The sequence below is a fragment of the Heptranchias perlo genome, chromosome 6 (assembly GCF_035084215.1).
Source record: "Heptranchias perlo isolate sHepPer1 chromosome 6, sHepPer1.hap1, whole genome shotgun sequence".
Classification (NCBI taxonomy): domain Eukaryota; kingdom Metazoa; phylum Chordata; class Chondrichthyes; order Hexanchiformes; family Hexanchidae; genus Heptranchias; species Heptranchias perlo.
The window spans coordinates 100,733,522-100,751,799 of NC_090330.1; the positions used below are offsets into that span (position 1 = coordinate 100,733,522).

The window sequence follows — 18,278 nt, forward strand, 5'->3', positions numbered from 1 at the left end:
ACGCCGGAACAGCAATTTCCTGACCTTAAATTGCGGTTGAAGCACTGACATTTACTGCTTAAGCATGACAGATTTAGACTGAACCATCAATTATGCGCATAAGTGAAATCATAATTGATCTGAAGAACTATTTCCTATAAATAAAATACTATAGATGCCAATATGCTGACAAACAGAAGCTAATCACATTTCAGTTGCAGTTTAACATGTACTTACTAAATACCATAATAATTCTAAATCTGCTACTTGAACCATGTGACCATTGGCAGATAGTCAAAGATCACATGATATAGTTGCTTGATGAGAAGCTTCAACTATTTTCTGGCTTTGCACTAATTACATCCTATAAAAAGTTCACAGCTCTCATTTCTGAGAAATTGGACTCAATGGCAGGTTTTATCTGTTGAGCCACCTTGCAATAAGCTCTTCAGTTTTATACAGAGGAGATTGCTGTTTTCCAAATGACTGCTTGGGGAGAATGGATCTATGAGGCACAAAATCAATCTTCTAGCAAAAGGCACTGGATAGCAAGCAGGAGCTGCAATGTGGGCACATGTTCCATACCTAACCCAGAGGCTAACTGTGGTGCCCCAACTGAGATCAAACATGGGACTTTTTAGTCTGTATGGCCTGTTACTACACGAGACAGTGCCTCTGCCCATTGATCCAGAGAGAAGCTATTTTTGCCTCATCTTACCAAAGCTATTCCTTGCTGCACTTCAATTCTGGGACATGGGTTGGTAGGGGAGAGATGAATGGAAAGAATCAATCCTTCCTCACTGAAACTCTTCCCCAAATTCTGACTATGGAGAAATTCATGGTCCATAAAATGACTCACATTGGTGGCAAAAGTAACACCAAACTCAAACAAATAAACATTGCAACCGAACAGAGTCTGTTTACTCTTAAGACACCAAATGTATTGCTTTGAGCGCCCATAATTACTAGAGCTTTTCATGCAAAGTTTTTATACATAGGATGCCCAATGGATGAATTCAATTTTTGCAAGAACAAATGATGAATTCAATCCAAGTGCTAAAACAATGACAAGTGTGTTAGCTGAACATTGGATGGTTTCAATATGTTACTGAGTGGAATACCAATGTTCTGAGTGGCAGGGCAGAGGTTCAATCCACCCCACCCCAACTCGAGTCCCCACTCTTAGCACCTTCGCTCAGTGACACAACTAAAGAGATAGAGGAAGCCCGAGCAGGAGGCATACTCGGGACACTTATGTGCCTCCAGGCACATGCTGGAATGGAATCAAATTTGACTTAAAGGAGAATCAAACCAAGAGACACAACAAAGGCAGAGATTTACAAAGTGCCTGGGGGAGGCTGGAGAAGGAGAGTGTTGCATCACAGAAATATCAACACTCACAGTAGCATCAGAAAACTTTTACCAAAAGAAAGACTATTTCAACATTTACAATAGCTCACCCTAGATTCTATTACTCCCAGTTTAATCTTAAGTTATAACAAATTCACAATAGAACATTTTAGTGCAGTTTTGATTTCCTCACAAAGGTGCATCAGGCTGGTCAGCTCCTTGCCTGGTTTTACAATTATGCACAAGGACAAGTGAATCACAGAGTATGATGTTTACTTCAACCACAGAGTCACTGTAAGGATTTCAATTACAAATTGTGTATGGAGGGGTAATGGGAGGAGTCAAAAGCTGAAAGAGGGAACGCAACTACAACTGTGCATCTAGGAAATCTCAATAAAGACAACCTGAAGATTTAATTGCTCTGTAATTCAGTGCTACAGTGGGACATCACAAATGTGCAAATGAGAGTTTGAAATTAGATTGGGGGGGGGATGGGAATAGCATCAAATCTTAATTAAGCAAGTTCTGGCTCAGCAATTCAACAAAGTGTTTTTATAAAGTCGCACAAAGAAGCCACACTTGAACAGTTCAGCTAAGTGTAGATTTTTGCCGTGAAGATGCACATTTGCTCCACACAATTTGATCTACAACTACAACCAGTGCCCAGCTTGAGAAACTGAGGAGCGAAACTTAAATGTTAACAGAGACAAGATGCAAAGTAAAAATGGCAAACCTATTCCCTCTAAATATTCAGATTTTTAAAGTTAAAATTAAATGATGCTTGTTCTGCTAATTCAGAATTTATGGCATTTCAGTTTACTCTTCTCTGGGAATGGAATTTAATTTACCAAAAACTGGTGAAAGCATGCTTAGCATAAACAGTACACTGTCCAACAGCAACATCATAACTACACTGCTGTACTTCAAATAGCTCCAGATAAGACTCAAGTGTTTTTGAACCATAAAGATTACACTAGAAATTCAAAAAATATGCAGGAGTTTGATTTTGTAAATAATCACACAATGTTACCAGCTAAATACTTACAGCATTGCTTATTTGCCAGTAAAAACTTTAGTGGAATTATATAGAGTATTAGCAGAAATGATGTACTACTTTGTATGCTTTACATGCAAAACTGCACTTGAACTCCCAGAAGATGCAACATTCACTGTTGGTTCTACAAAGGTTTATTGTGTTTGTGTGTGTGCAACCTAATGGAGTGAAATCCAGTCATAATATTTTTGTTGGAGAGAGAGAGGGCTCACTCCATTTTGACATCAATGTATTCAAGTTCATGGTCTCAAAAGTTTAACAAGGAAATTTTAGAAGGGAAAAAAAACTAGGAAATTTTAAAAAGGGAAAGAAACTGTCACCTATAAAATAAAAGGCAGGCAGGATTGGATAGTCATTTCACAGATGAGATGACTTGAATGGTTCCCCTTGTATTGCTGCAATTAAAAAAAAAATCAGGTTTCAATCCCAACTGCACATTAAACTGAACTTAGTCGGAGCTACTAACCACCAGTAGTAAATAATCAGAACAGCATACAGACGTCATAGTAAATGCTGTAACTTTTTCATTTCAATAGGATGAGAGTTAAATGTGGATTTACTCTGTAAAAACAGAACCCAATTTGCTTTCATTCAAAAGCAGCCAAAAACACAAAGTGACTTACGTTTGTTTTTATTTTAAGCCCAAGCAACCATTTGCATACCACATCACTGGTTGATAAAAGTTAAGACACTGAGTTCTCACTGGATTCAAGCAGTAGCCAAGGGCTATTCTGACCTCACTCTTCTTTGGAAACAGACATTACAAAAGGCACTTTTAACATTGTGTTTGCTATTGATAGCAACTGCCCTTTTCTCCCCTTAAGTTCTCTCACCAATTTTCTCCCCTCCTGAAGTCATTGGCTCACTATTAGATTGCAAAATTCATCTTCAACTTCCCCCAAGTGCTTATTATTTAAATGTGAGGTTGGCAGGCTATCCAAATATATGGGACACTACAATGGAGTCTACTTTTGGCCTGATTCAAAATTGTGCATTTTGGCATGCACATACACACGTATACATACAGAGCAAGGGTCACAGGAGAAAGATTGGGAGCAAGAACACTGGCCAATTTACCCTTCTCTAACCGAGAGCACAGAGACCAATTGCAGCATTCCTACCACCACACCAGCCGATATCAGCTAGCTTGGCATAGATCGGGAATGAATGTTATGAATGATCTGACTTCCACAATTTCAATGGCACATGGGACTAGTTCTGCACACCTTACTGTGTGTGTCACACTGTACAACTGCGTCATGGTGTGTTGATTCTCAGATCTACCCAGAGTGTGCATTGTGCATCATGAGTTATGCATCATGATTCCCAGGCCCTTCCTTTGTGCTGCATCACTGGTAACACAGGGAATTTTGCAGAATGGTAGCAAATGGAAGCTCAATGCAATGTGACAGTGGGACATTAACCAGCCTTCAGGAAGAGCACCAGCAGAGTATTAAGCAATGGGGGACAGCGCCACTATCCCAGGACCCAAACAGCAATAAAGTCCTGAGTGGGAAAGGGTCAAGGAGCTTATAGGAGACCCAGATACTTTCAATGTTTGAAACATGGGTTGCGAAAGCATGTGTGATAAACTTGTACATTCTAGTCGACATGGTTAGGTACCAGAGAACTCAACCATTAAATCTCTAATTAGAATGTAATCATTTACATTATGTATGCCAACTAGCTGAATCATTACTGCATTCCATGCATATCAGAGTATCAGACATCAGGGAAACTTGACTGTCAGCCCAAGTTTCAAAATAATAGGCATGTCATTATTTTTTTTTTAATTTTAAAAAGGTCTGAAACAAAATTACTGAATTATCTTTATTCATCTCTTCATTATGCAGAATGAGTAGATCTGAAGGTACAGGGTCCTCACTCAATGTAGCTACATGAGGAAAATAATTAGAAATGGAATAGATGACCATCAGAAATAAATACCTAAATGCAAAAATTCCTTATAATTGCAAAAGTACATCCAATTATAAACAAAACTATAATATACTGTACAATGCTAAATTTTGTAACTATAGTGCATAACAATTGCCCTTAAATTGAAAAGGAAAAACTACAAATAGTGAAAATACACAGTTCAGTGTCCATAAAGAAGATAGGTACTGATGAAGAGTATGTACCCAAAATATAAAACACCCGTAATTCAGCCTCTGCTCACTTTCTATAGTTAATTAAACTTCATCCCAAGCCTTTACACCAAGTCCCGTTCACCCGTCACCCCTGTGCTCGTTGACCTACATTGGCTCTCGGTCCAGTAAAGTCTCAATTTTAAAATTCTCGTCCTTGTTTTCAAATCCCTCCATGGCCTCATCCCTCCCTATCTCTGTAACCTCCTCCAGCCCTACAACCCTCCGAGATCTCTGCGCTCCTCCAATTCTTGCTTCTTGTGCATCCCTGATTTTAATCTGTCCACTGTTGGCTGCCGTACCTTCAGCTGCCTAGGCCCTAAACTTTGGAATTCCCTCCCTAAACCCCTCTACCTCTCTCTCCTTTAAGATGCTCCTCAAAACCTTCCTCTTTGACCAAGTTTTTGGTCACCTGTTCTAATATCTCATGTGGCTGAGTGTCAAATGTTGTTTGATAACGTCCCTGTGAAGCACCCTGGGACATTTCACTACATTAAATGCGCTACATAAATGCAAATTGTTGTCGTTCTGAACTCCCACCGGTCGCCACACCTTGGCTCTCACAAGCCTCTGGTTTCTGACTCCTGCTGGACAACTTGAGCATCAGGGATCAGCTCTGTAGCATGTTGTCTCACTCTTGTAGTTCCCAAGCAGCGAGGATTACAACTCCCAGCATCTAACACACCAAATCAACACTCAATCCTTCTCAATCTTTTTTCCAGATAGAGGACTGACCAGTTGGCTCAGAGACCAAGGAGCCAGTCAGTCTCTGCATCCCACTTATTCCCACCTCAAGACTCTAGGCTACAACTGAAACTCCAGGAGCCAATCAGGAAAGCATTGCTGATATCTGAATTCACATCACAAATGGGCAGGGGTTTCTCACACAAGTGCAACAAAATACAGGAAATTTGTCTATTTCATACAGTATTTTGAAATAGCTACTGTTAAAATGGAAGCCATCTATCCCTACGAAATGCCAAAACTAAACCAGGGAAATATGTCGTCTGTGGGAGCAAGGCCAAACTGACTGATATGAAAGTTAATCAGGAAACACGGCCAACATGGATTTAGCTGCAAATTTCATTATATGTGGTTGTGGCATTTAGCAGGTTATGAGATGGTTTGGGAACACCAGCTCATCATCATCCTATGCAACAGCTTGCACCATTATGTCTTTAATCATGAATGATTATAAAGAACTTGGACGTAATGCTTTTAGACTGTTTAAGCACTGTAGAATTCGATTACATCTTTAGTTCTGACCAGGGAACCAAACTCGGTGGGTGTACTGGAAACTTCCAAATAATCTACTTCCAAACAATACAAAAAATTGATACCTTTGTTATTGAAGATATCTGTAACCAATACAGAAAGATCTGAAGTGCAAAATACTTTGATAACGGCAATTGCTCATGAGCAATTCAGGAGACAATCCAGAGCTTATCAGCCAAAAAAGAGAAAAGGCTAAAAGCAAAAAGGTTTAACATATTAGAAACAATTTTACAACACCAAGTTATAGTCCAGCAATTTTATTTAAAATTTTATTTTAAATAAAATTGCTGGACTATAACTTGGTGTTGTAAAATTGTTTACAATTGTCAACCCCAGTCCATCACCGGCATCTCCACATCATAACATATTAGAGAGAGACAGAGGATTCCCACTCAATTATCCACCAACACCTGATAAACAGAATATAGGAACATCATGCAAGATCAGAATCAAACACCGTGGTGACAGCTTGAGTCAAACAGGCTCAAAACGAATTGAACATTTGGACCAGTTATTGGGTAGGGTAGGTGGGTGGAGACGAAAGAAGAAAGGATAGGAGAAAGAACGGATAGGAGGAGGGCTGCCAGAGATTGCAAGGCCTGGTGCTAGTTTAATTAGGATTAAAAGTAATTTAACACCAAATTTCACCATTCTGTAGGAAATTCTACTTCACGAGCATTTTGTAGCTGTGCAATTTTATGGAGTAGTGTTAAATGTATTGTATCTGAATAAATAAGGACTGATTAACATTCTAGGAGGTGAACATAGCCTGTCCATCTGGTTACACTTTCCACCATCTACCCTGCCCAAATTGCTGTAGTGCTGGGGTGACCCTTATCATCAAATCACACCTTGGTCTCTCCTCCTCTGGTACCTTCTCTTCCTTTGAGCATCTCACCTTGCTCCACACCTCTTGTTTCTCTTTTAAAATCCTTGCTTTCTAATATCCCCCCAAGCCCCACCCCGGGTTTCTCATCAATATATCCTCCCTCACCCTCTGCACCAAGCGACTCCTCATCCTTGGTGATTTCAATCTTCAATGAAATGCCCTTTGCCCTCTCTCATTTGATTTCACTGCCTTCCTGTCCTCCCTTAACCTCTCTTTCCTCCCCCCCCCCACCAACCACCATAAAAATTCCCATACACGGTCACCACCTCAACATGGTCAGTTCACATGGCCTCTCTACGACCATTGTCTCGATCACAGAAAAGGCCATCTCAACCAATTCTCGTATCCCTCAACAGATACGACAGCCCTACCGCCTTCCAGCCCCACTTACTTCTGTGTATGCCCTTCGAAAGTGTCACTTTTAAACTCTTAACTGCCTAGCCTTTGTCCCTCCATTCACCATGACACAGACTTAGCAACAACCCAGGCATTGGATGAGGATAGGACTTAAGCAATCTCAGTCCAGCTGATCTTGCAACGTGCTGCTCACTAACATTTAGGGGCTGGTGCCCAAGTTAGGAGAACTGTCCTATAGATTAGTCAAGCAACAGTATGACATAGTTGTATTCACTGAATCATATCTCAGCCAAAATCCCAGACATCTCATCATCATCATCCCTGGGTATGCCCTGTCGCAAAGCAGGACAGACCCATTACAGGTGGGGCACAGTGGTGTTTTCAGGTAGGAGTGACCCTGGAGTCCTCAACATTGTCTCCAGACCCCAGAGTAGGAAAGAAGTCTAATGGCTTCAGATCAAACAAAGTCAAGAAAACCTCTTGCTGATCACCAATTATCACCTCCACCTCAACTAACTAGTCAGTACTTTTCCATGTTGAGCTTGGAGGAAGCACTAGGGAAGCAAAGCACAGAACAGAATGCACTCTGGGTGGAGGACACTGAAGTCCCGAATCAAGAGTGGCTGAGTAGTACTATCACTGACTGAGCTGGCCAAGTCCTGAAGGACATAACTGTTAGATTGGGCCTGCATTAGGTGATAAGGAAACAGACACAAGGGATTAACCTACTTGACTTCAGCATCACCAACTTGTCACAGACACGTCTATCCAAGATAGCACTGTTATGATTACCCACCATACAGTCCCTGTGAAGACAAAGTCTCATCTTCAGTGAGGGCATCCTCCATTATGTCGTGTGGCACTCCCATCATGCTAAGTGGGACAGACCAAGGACAGATCTAGCTGCCCAGAACTGGGCATCCATGAGGTGCCATGGTCCAGTATAACCCTCACTTCTCAAGCACCATTGAGCTGGGAAACTGATCCTGGTCAATAGGGAGACTGGAAGGGAGCACAAAGAGCAGCACCTGGCATATCACAGAATGAGGTACCGACTTGGCAAAACTACAACAAAGGGCGACACGTATGCTGCTAAGCAAAAACAGCAGGCTTTAGACAAAGCTAACCAATGGATCAGAGCAAAGTTCTCCTACCCTATGGATCCAGTCAATTATGATGCTGAACAAGGCAACTAACATGAGAAGACGACAACATGAACATCCCCATCCTCAAACCAATCGTGCACGTGCAAGAGACAAGGCTAAAGTGTTCTGAAGTATTTTCAGCCAAAATGTCGAGTGGACAATCCCACCACGCCTCCTCCCAAATTCGCCACCATCATAGATGCAAATATCCAGCCAATTAGTTTCACTCTGTAGTGTCTATAAGTCCTGGACACAGTAAATACTATGGACCCTCACAACAGCTTGACTTTAGTGCAGAAGATCGGCATGAGAGCTAACCACTCCCCTAGCAAAACTGGTCCAGTACAGCTATGACACTAGCATCTACCAGAAAATGTGCAATACTGCCCAGGTATGTCCTATCCACAAAAAAAAATAGTATAAAAATCAAAGCCAGCAAATTACTACCCTGTCAGTAAAATGACATTTGGCACTATTGTTGACTGACACCTACTCATCAACATTCAGTTTGGGTTCTGCCGAACTCCTCAGCTCCAGACCTCAACATGGCCCATGAACACAACAACTGCTCAGGTACTCAATAGCCTCTATCTTTTTCCTTTATCATTGCTCCCATCTTCTGTTCTCTACAGGTGTTAGCAACCCCAGTTACACAGTGAATAGACATATTCATCAATACTAACACCAGAGGTGAGAGGAGGAGAAATTTTTTTTATGCAGCGAGTTATTATGATCTGGGATGCACCGCCTGAAAAGTTGGTGGAAGCAGATTCAATAACTTTCAAAAGGGAATTGGATAAATACTTGAAGGGGAAAATGTGCAGGGCTATGTGGAAAGAGCAGGGGAGTAGGACTAATTGGATAGCTCTTTCAAAGAGCTAGCACATGCACGATGGGTCAAATGGCCTGCTATGATTCTTAAATCAGCCGTGGTAGCACTCTTGCCTGGGAGTCAGAAGGTCGTGGTTTCAAGTCTCACTCCAGAGACTCGAGTACAAAATCCAGGCTAACGCTTCAGTGCAGTACTCACGGAGCACTGCACTTTCGGAGGTGCCATCTTTCGGATGAGACGTTAAACCTGTCGGGTGGACGTAAAAGATCCAGTGGCATCATTTCGAAGAAGAGCAGAGGAGTTCTCCGCAGTGTGCTGGCCAATATTTATCCCTCAACTAACATTACTAAAACAGACTATCCAGTCATTATCTCATTGCTGTTTGTTGGACCTTGCTGTGCGCAGATTGGCTGCTGCATTTCCTACATTACAACAGTGACTACACTTCAAAAAGTACTTAATTTGCTGTAAAGTGCTTTGGGGCATCCTGAGGCTATAAAAAAGCAAGTCTTTCTTTTTAAAAAAAATCAATAGCTGGAGAATGGGAATTAGTTCCCATACAATCCATGTTCCCACTCTTGCCCAATCCTTTGAAATTCAACAACTCAGGAGAAGACCTAAAATAACAGGCATTGACATCAGCTCCCGATCCAAATTCCACACCTCTAGTTTTGTAACTTGAAATCAATTTTATGACTTGAACTGTGTCAATAAAATGAAATTGACTCACAAACAAATGAGCTGTACTAGTTTTATGGACACCAATTATTTAGATGTGGCATTATATTTGGGTGGCATTTAGAATTGGTGACGGTAGTTACCTCCCTTTTAAGAGATCGTAGTCGTGTGAAAGGATAAAATCATGTCTTGAAAGTTTCCTTCAATTACTCGTTCACAATACTGTAACCCAAACAACCGCAGATGTCGCAGTATTACCAAAGTGCTAACCTTACAGCAAAAATACCATCAAAACTGCGGACAAATAGAGAAGAGTAGGAAAGAAGGCTGCTTCAAAAAAAAACACGCACATCTAACTATAGACCTTACTTCTTTGACATACAAAAATCTCGTCGCAAGATTAACGAGATAAGCATACTTTCAGGAATAGCTAATGAGCCCTGAGGGAACTGCATTCCAATCAATCATTCCTTGAATGGAAAATCAATAACCAGTAAAAACTTTTCACTCAACAGGCAAGTAAAGTTTCAGTGGTGATTTTAAAAACACACATCCAAAGAAACTGCAGCATCAGATTCTCTAAGTTTTGATTTACATCAATTCTGACTCAGGACCAAACTATTCTTTATTTTTCTGTACTTGGAAAGAACGCTCCAGAATGAAATATCTACCAAGTCTGGTAATACATTTCAAAAAGTGACTACTTTACAGTTTATTTTAAAATCACATTCTTAAAAAAAAACTAGTCAACTCACCTCCACCCATCGCTGAACTTCAACGAATGCTAACACATGATCCGGAGCCGGCTGCTCTTTCCACTCCATCGCTAGGCAGCAAATATTTTTTAAAAAAACACACAAGGTTATTTTTTAACCAACATCTTTGCTAAACCATAAAGTTAGAAGAATGCAGTTACAATTAAAAATGAAGCGAGCGCAGAGAGAGAGAGGGGGGAAGTCAGCCGATTTTGCAGCCCACTAGTGGCGCAATTGCAGCCCGAAGGCTCCGAAGCGGCGCTAGAAATCGTTTTAAAACAAACTTTTATAGGGGTGAGTAAAAGCGGCAGCAAATCTTACTTGGAGGAGGAGGAGGAGGAGGGGGCTGGACTTTTCCTCTAGAGTAAAAGTTGTTCCTCCTCCTCCCAGGGACCGAATCAAATATTCCCAGTGCAAGAGGTTCAGCTGATTGAAGCCCAACTTCTGCCCCTGTCCCAGGAAACAGCTCGCAGTCTTTTGGCCACCTGCTGCCCTCCTCCCTCACCAGCCAGGCCTGTTCCTCCACCGGAGTTTAAAAAGGAGCATTTCTTTTAAATAAAGGCAAAGAGCCGCTTAATTCCCGCCCCCACCCCCCCAGCACTTGTTGCATTGGGAACTTTGAAAACTTTTCTCCCCGAGTTGTCAACTCTGGGCGCAGTCTGTCTCACCTGGGTCTTCACCTCCACCTGTGGGAGTGGACACTTTTAGTTCTAGTTATTTTCGGTCTCTTCTCCCCTTTCCCTTCCCCTTTTTCCTCTCTCTCTCCTTTCCCCCCCCATTTGCTATGGGTCTTCACACACTCACCTCCACTCCTCGCCACTTTCTCACCTGAGTGTCTCGGGAGACCATTAGCCGCTAAACAGTTCCACTAACCCGCCCAGCCTGTCACTCAAACCTTCCACCCGCCCCACTGCATGGTAATGAGAGGCACTCCACCGCCTCCAGTAGCTGTAATGTGACACAGGACAGCGGAAATCCACCCCCCCGCTTTGGTTTTATTGTCACTGACTGACATTCTGACATTAGCATTTTAAAAGCCGTGGATTGTTGCAAGCGGAAATGGAGCTGGGTTTACAAAGATTCAGATGCAACCAAAAACAAAACTGCGGTCAGCCTGCCTGCAGAGTATCAGAGCGTTGTACTTTCTCACCGTTAAGGTTCAGGGTGCCCCGTTGTTTTCAAGGGGAATTGTGGTTCTGTTATCACGTTCCCTGTGATGCTCCCCACGGTTGAATTGTCTGCTATCGCTCCCTATTGAAGAATGGCCGCTTGGCAACGTACTCGAGGGTTGCTCACAAACTGTACCCCAGCAAAAATCAATGTCTTCAGAAAAGGAAGGGAGGGGGAAATGACCTAGTGTTACAAGGTCATTGGTTTCTACCAATGCTACTTGCATTTTTAATATTATTTGGTATTTTGACTGATAGCAATAGAACTTTGAAGCTAGTTTTCAGGAGGATTGTGCTTCCCTTCATTACCACATTCAAGTTACACTGGTGACAGATATGACAGTGAGGTTACCACAATTGTCTTTGGGAGTTCCCCATTGCTCTGCTATTAAGACAGTGATGATGTGGAGATGCCGGTGATGGACTGGGGTTGACAATTGTAAACAATTTTACAACACCAAGTTATAGTCCAGCAATTTTATTTTAAATTCACAAGCTTTCGGAGGCTACCTCCTTCCTCAGGTGAACGATGTGGAAATGACTTCATTTCCACATCGTTCACCTGAGGAAGGAGGTAGCCTCCGAAAGCTTGTGAATTTAAAATAAAATTGCTGGACTATAACTTGGTGTTGTAAAATTGTTTACAATTAAGACAGTGAGTATCTAAGATAAAGGCCAAAGTAAAACACAATTGTCATTGATGAATAGGGGCAGATTAGCGATAACTAGTCACTTCAATCAACTGGCCCACGGTAAAATTGCAAGCCCTAGTGTAATTGTAGATATGTCTTTAATTTCTGAGACTGTTGACAGTATCTTTTTCAATCCACATTACATTCATGAAAATTAATTGTAATTTTTTGAGGATGAATTTTATTAATTACAATTAGAGATATTCACAGAACCAGAACAATTTGCATTTATATAGTGCCCTTAATGTAATAAAATCTCCCAAATCACTTCACAGAGGCAAAACTAGACACCAAGCAATGATGGGAGGAGAGTTGAGGAAGGTGACCAAGGGACATGGTCAAAGGTTTAAATTTTGAGGTGTTTATTTGAAGGAGACGAGAGCGGTAACAAGATGGATGGGTTTAGGGAGAGTGTTCCAGAGAAAGGAACCAAGATGGCTGAAGACTCTGCAGCTGGAGGTGGAGCAGAGAGGGTATGAGGCAAAGAAGGCCAGAATTGGAAGAGGGAAGGGTTACAGAACCCTCTGATTGACAGATTTGCTGTCGCTTTTACTCACCCATATAAAAATCCGTTTTAAAGCGATTTCTAGAGCTGCTTCGAAGCCTTGTGGCTGCAATTGCGCAGGTAGATGGAGTTAAGATACAGATCAGCCATGATCTAATTGAATGGCTCGAGGGGTTGAATGGCCTACTCCTGCTCCTATGTTCTTATGTTCTTGCTGGCTCATAGAGGTGGAGGAGGATGCAGAAGTAAGGAGGGGGGTGGCCTTCAAGCAACTTGTAGACACGGACAGGGATTTTGGACTTGATTCACCGGAGGAAAAGGAGCTGATGCGGTTTGGCGAGAGTTAATAGGGCAGTGGGACTTAGTGCAGAGTCGGATGCTGAGTTTAGAACAAATTATAGTTTATGTAAGGTCGAACATAGGAGCAGACCATTAAAGTATTCAAACCTGGAGGTGATGAAGGAGGGGGCAAAATTGCATCTACCATCCTGCCACTGGGAACCACATCACAGACGCCAGTCTCCTGCAATCAAAATCAAACAAGTGCCAATACAAAAACAGTTTCAGGAAACTACTATCCTTACATTGTTGCACAGTAAAGAATGAAATGAAACAATAATTATGAACACTTTCACTATATTTCATTTGGAGCACATCACTGACATGATACAGTCATTTACATGTTGCCATACTGATGATTGCAGGTCTATACCACTGCAAAACAACAACTGCTTACACTTCTTCGCACAATGTTCACTACATCTATGCTGATTATCATCCTTGAACTCCCATAGATGCAATTTGCCTGTATTTCTTGTCACCACTATCCTCACACAGTTCAGCAAATGCCTTTGTTTTCTTGGTAAGCAGCAAATCTTCAGTGCTGAGAGGCCCAATCTACATGCCATGCCTAGGTATGAAAGTTGAATAGTATAGTATTCAGTGTAACTGTAGCTACAAAGCTATGTCTTGATCAAAGGTGTCTGATGATAGGTAGATGGCTAAAAAGAGGGTGCAAGGATGTTGGATGGATAATATGACATCAACCTCCTTGTGGCATTCCCTATGAGTTCTCTCTATGGAGAAACCATAGCTGACAAAGATGTAAACACAGTCATATTTTACTTGGTTCACGCCAACATATTTTAAAGGTATCACTGATTGTCCCATATTAGGTTCTGCCATCATTGTATATTTATGTCTGACAGTTGTGTATTATACAATGAAATGTATTACAGCACCACAGATAAGAGATGCCCTGAAACAAAGGGATGATCCAGGTAAAATAATGATACCGATTATCAGAAGTGATTCTGCCACCCAATGCTCCCAGCAGGGAGTGACACTTGCAGGAAGTATATCTCACGAAATCGCACGCCCAGGATGGAAAATCATGAGCTGCATGCGTATGATTTCCAAAGATGTATTCCCTGCGAGCGCCAATCCCCACTAGGAGCACCAGATCAGGAAATTATCACTTATATTTCTTCCGTTTGTGACTATAAGCACAACATTTGAGTAATACAAAACATGTCATGACTGTTGCCTTCTTTGAATCAACCATCTGAACTACTTTAGGACCCGGTTGAGAAAATTAAGAAGGAAAGATGGTTACATATTTCCAGGGTTTTTTTTGTTATACATAAGTAAATATCCAAAAAGGGTCCTTGCTTTTTTGCTTCTGTAGTAAGCATTATCATACACAAAATCACAAGATAAATACAGATGAAGAGGGTCATTTGACCCATTTTAACTCATCCATCTAGAAAAGAAGAAAGCTATAGTCCCTCCATAACAGCATCCAGTTTGAGTTTCTGAATCCAAGTCTACTGTAAATTAGAAATAGTAAAGATCCAAACATCCATCCCTGGACCATTCCATTCAGTAATCCTCCCCCTAACACCAATATATTAACAGGTACCTGTTGCTTCCATGCCTTTAACAGTTTCTTATCCATTATCAGATTTTACCCTGAATTAGCTTGAATTCATAGAATCATAAAATCATGCAGCACAGAAGGAGGCCATTCAGCCCATTGTGCCTGTGCCAGCTTTTTGAAAGAGCTGTCCAATTAGTTCCATTCCCTTGCCCGTTCCCCATAGCTCTGCAAATTTTTCCCTTTCAAGTATTTATCTAATTCCCTTTTGAAAGTTATTATTGAATCTGCTTCCACCACCCTTTCAGTGTACTCCAAATCTTAACAACTTGCTGTGTAAAAAAAAATTCTCCTCCTATCGCTTCTGGTACTTTTGCCAATTACCTTAAATCTGTGTCCTCTAGTTACCGACCTTCTGTCACTTGAAATGGTTTCTCCTTATTAACTCTGTCAAAACCCTTCATGAGTTTGAACAACTCTATTAAATCCCCCCTTAACTTTCTCTGCTCGAAGGAGAACAACCCCAGCTTCTCAAGTTTCTCCATGTAACTAAAGTCCCATATCCCTGGTACCATTCCAGTAAATTTCCTCTGCACCCTCTCTAAGGCCTTGACATCCTTCCTAAGATGTGGTGCCCAGAATTGGATACAATACTCCAGCTGCGGCCTAATCAGTGATCTATAAAGGTTTAGTATAACTTCCTTGCTTTTGTACTCTATGCCTCTGTTTATAAAGCCAAGGATCCTGTATGCTTTTTGAACAACCTTCTCAACTTGTTCTGCCACCTTCAAAGATTTGTGTACATACACCCCCAAGTCTCTGTGTTCCTGCACCCCCTTTAAAATTGTACCATTTCGTTTGTATTGCCTCTCCTCATTCTTCCTACCAAGATGCATCACTTCACACTTCTCTGCGTTAAATTGCATCTACCATGTGTCTGCACATTTCACCAGTCTGTCTATATCCACCTGAAATCTGTTACTATCCTCCTCACTATTTACTACATTTCCAAGTGTTGTGTCATCTGCAAACTTTGAAATTATGCTCTGTATTCGCAAGTCCAGATCATTAATATATATCAAAAAGAGCAGTGGTCCTGATACTGACCCCTGGGGAACACCACTGTATACTTCCCTCCAGTCTGAAAAACAACTGTTCACCACTACTCTCTGCTTTCCGTCCCTTAGCCAATTTTGTATCCACGCTGCCACTGCCCCTTTAATTACATGGGCTTTAATTTTGATAACAAGTCTATTATGTGGCACTTTATCAAATGCCTTTTGAAAATCCATATACACAGCATCAACCGCACTACCTTCATCAATCCTCCCAATGGTTTAAGCTTATGCAGCAGCCTTTCATGTAGAATGTCAAAGCTTTTTTAGAAGTCCAGATGTACCATGCCATATGGTTTACCACAGTCCACTTGGGATGTCACGTCCTCAGAAAAAATCAGTGACTTTCCTCTGGTCACAGCTTGAGTACTGCGCAGAGTTCTAGTCACCACATTACAGGAAGGATGTAATTGCACTAAAGAGGGTGGAGAGGAGATTTACAAGGATGTTGCCAGGACTGGAGAATTTTAGCTTTGATGACAGATTGGATAGGTTTGGAACAGAAGAGGTTAAGAGGTGATTTGATTGAGATGTACAAAATTATGAGGGGCCTAGATAGAGTGGATAAGAAGGACCTATTTCCCTTAATGGAGGGGTCAATAACCAGGGGGCATAGATTTAAAGTGATTGGTAGAAGGATTAGAGCAGAAATGAGGGAAAAAATTTCACCCAGAGGGTGGTGGGGGAACTCACTGCCTGAGAGGCAGAAACCCTCAACTCATTCAAAAAATACCTGGATGTGCACCTGAAGAGCCATGACCTGCAGGGCTACGGACCAAATGAGGGAAAGTGGGATTAGGCTGAGTGGCTCGTTTCTCAGCCGGCTGGGATACGATGGGCCGAATGGCCTCCTTCTGTGCTGTAAATTTTCTATGATTCTATGATTCTAGGTAGGATCTTCCGCCCTGAAGCTGTATTGGCCGCTGAAGAGTGCTATTACTACTGTTCTCCGTATGATATCAGGTAGCCTTGCCAAGTCAAGTTGAAAGCTGCCACTCATGGCTTCCCTGTCCCATTGGGTCATGAATTATCATGAATTACATTTATCAACTCAGGCACAGTATGTTTATTATCTGGCTTTTTAAAAATGCAGCAAAACTTTACTCAGTCTATTCTATATGAGACCAGCAATGGGGCATGCTTCACAGAGTAGTGAATGCATTGAATAGCATCCCCTGGCTGACATCATCCCAGAGCACGTGCTCCACACAATCTTCCTTCGGTTGAAGTTTACATGGCCCTATAGTTCTGTCTTTTTACATGGTTCTGTAGACATCAAAGAAAATAGAATGTAATACCTGTTCCGCTCACATTACAATAGATATTTATTCTTAATTCCACTGTGAGGACATAAATCTGTATTTAGGGTTATAGCTGGTTTACCACCAACAAAAGAAAACATGTTGCCTACCACAGGAGAATTTATAACCCGATGGACTACTTTATTAGTTCACCAACCCTGACAGTAAGTTACCCCAGACCATCTGGTGAGTGGAATTTTCCACCGCTATATGCAATGGAACTGATCTATCACCAATCTAATCTTCAGGGAGGGAGACCAAGGACAATAGAATGAATGTTTCATCAATCAGCATTATTTGTTCTCTTTGAAATACAGAAATAGATCATACAATCTTACTACTGAAATCCAACAGTATTAAGATCAAAGAGTTAATAGGGAGAAAAACAATATTTTTAATGGCAATGCATTGCTCTGCCTACATATTAGTGTAAATGGAAGAACGCAACAATCTGTTTAACAGATCACTATGCTGATCTTAAGTTGGGGTTGGACTTGTCAGTATGATTCCTTACTCATTATTTATACCACACTCAGATTTTATTGACTAATTATAGCAATGGAGGCAAGTTACACTGCTACACTGTTTCATGTACATTGTCTGCATCTGCTGTTTTCATTGGGAAGATGAGCAAAGAAGCAATGCTAACAAACTGTAGATAAGTTGCATAATGACATTTATTTTTAGGACTCTAATGTTAGGGTTCATAAAATGGAAACACTGTACACTCTGTATGTTTTACTTAACTATAGATTTAACATGAGGACCTCAGCATCACCACATGTCTATGCTAAATACATTCCTATATAAATACTGTACATATATAACTGTGCAAGGTTTGGAGTGCTGGAAAAAAGTATGATTGATAAAAGAAGCAAATGAGATAGGGTATTTTATGAAATTCTCTGATATCTATTTTAATTCTTATAAAGTTATCTATCTCTGCCCCAAACTTTCAAACATGAAAGACTGCTGGTGATAATAGTGGATGAATGATTAACCCATGTATATGACATTCCACTATCTGCTCCATCTCAACGGCCCTTGCCCTCGCTCCTGAATTCACCGCCCACCTGTCCTCCCTAAACCTCTCTCTCCAAATAAATTCTCCTACTCATATTCACGACTATCTCCCTCAACCTTGCTATCTTCTATGGTC

At 41.3% G+C, this 18,278-nt stretch overlaps 1 protein-coding gene across 9 annotated transcripts in view; it reads right to left on the minus strand.

The window, feature by feature from the left end:
• LOC137323101 (LIM domain only protein 7-like) overlaps positions 1-11,355 on the minus strand; it is a 184,262-nt gene extending 172,907 nt beyond the window's left edge. For 5 of the 9 annotated variants that reach the window (XM_067986522.1, XM_067986523.1, XM_067986525.1 and 2 more), the window contains exons 1-2: positions 11,266-11,355; positions 10,462-10,532 (exon numbers count right to left, since the gene is read on the minus strand). In XM_067986522.1, the coding sequence (XP_067842623.1) occupies positions 10,462-10,530 (69 nt within the window). In that variant the 5' untranslated portion in view covers positions 10,531-10,532; positions 11,266-11,355. Of the gene's footprint in view, positions 1-10,461; positions 10,708-11,265 lie in introns of those variants that run through there. The other 4 variants (XM_067986529.1, XM_067986528.1, XM_067986527.1 and 1 more) reach the window with 3 other exon arrangements.
• Positions 11,356-18,278: the final 6,923 nt, after the last annotated feature.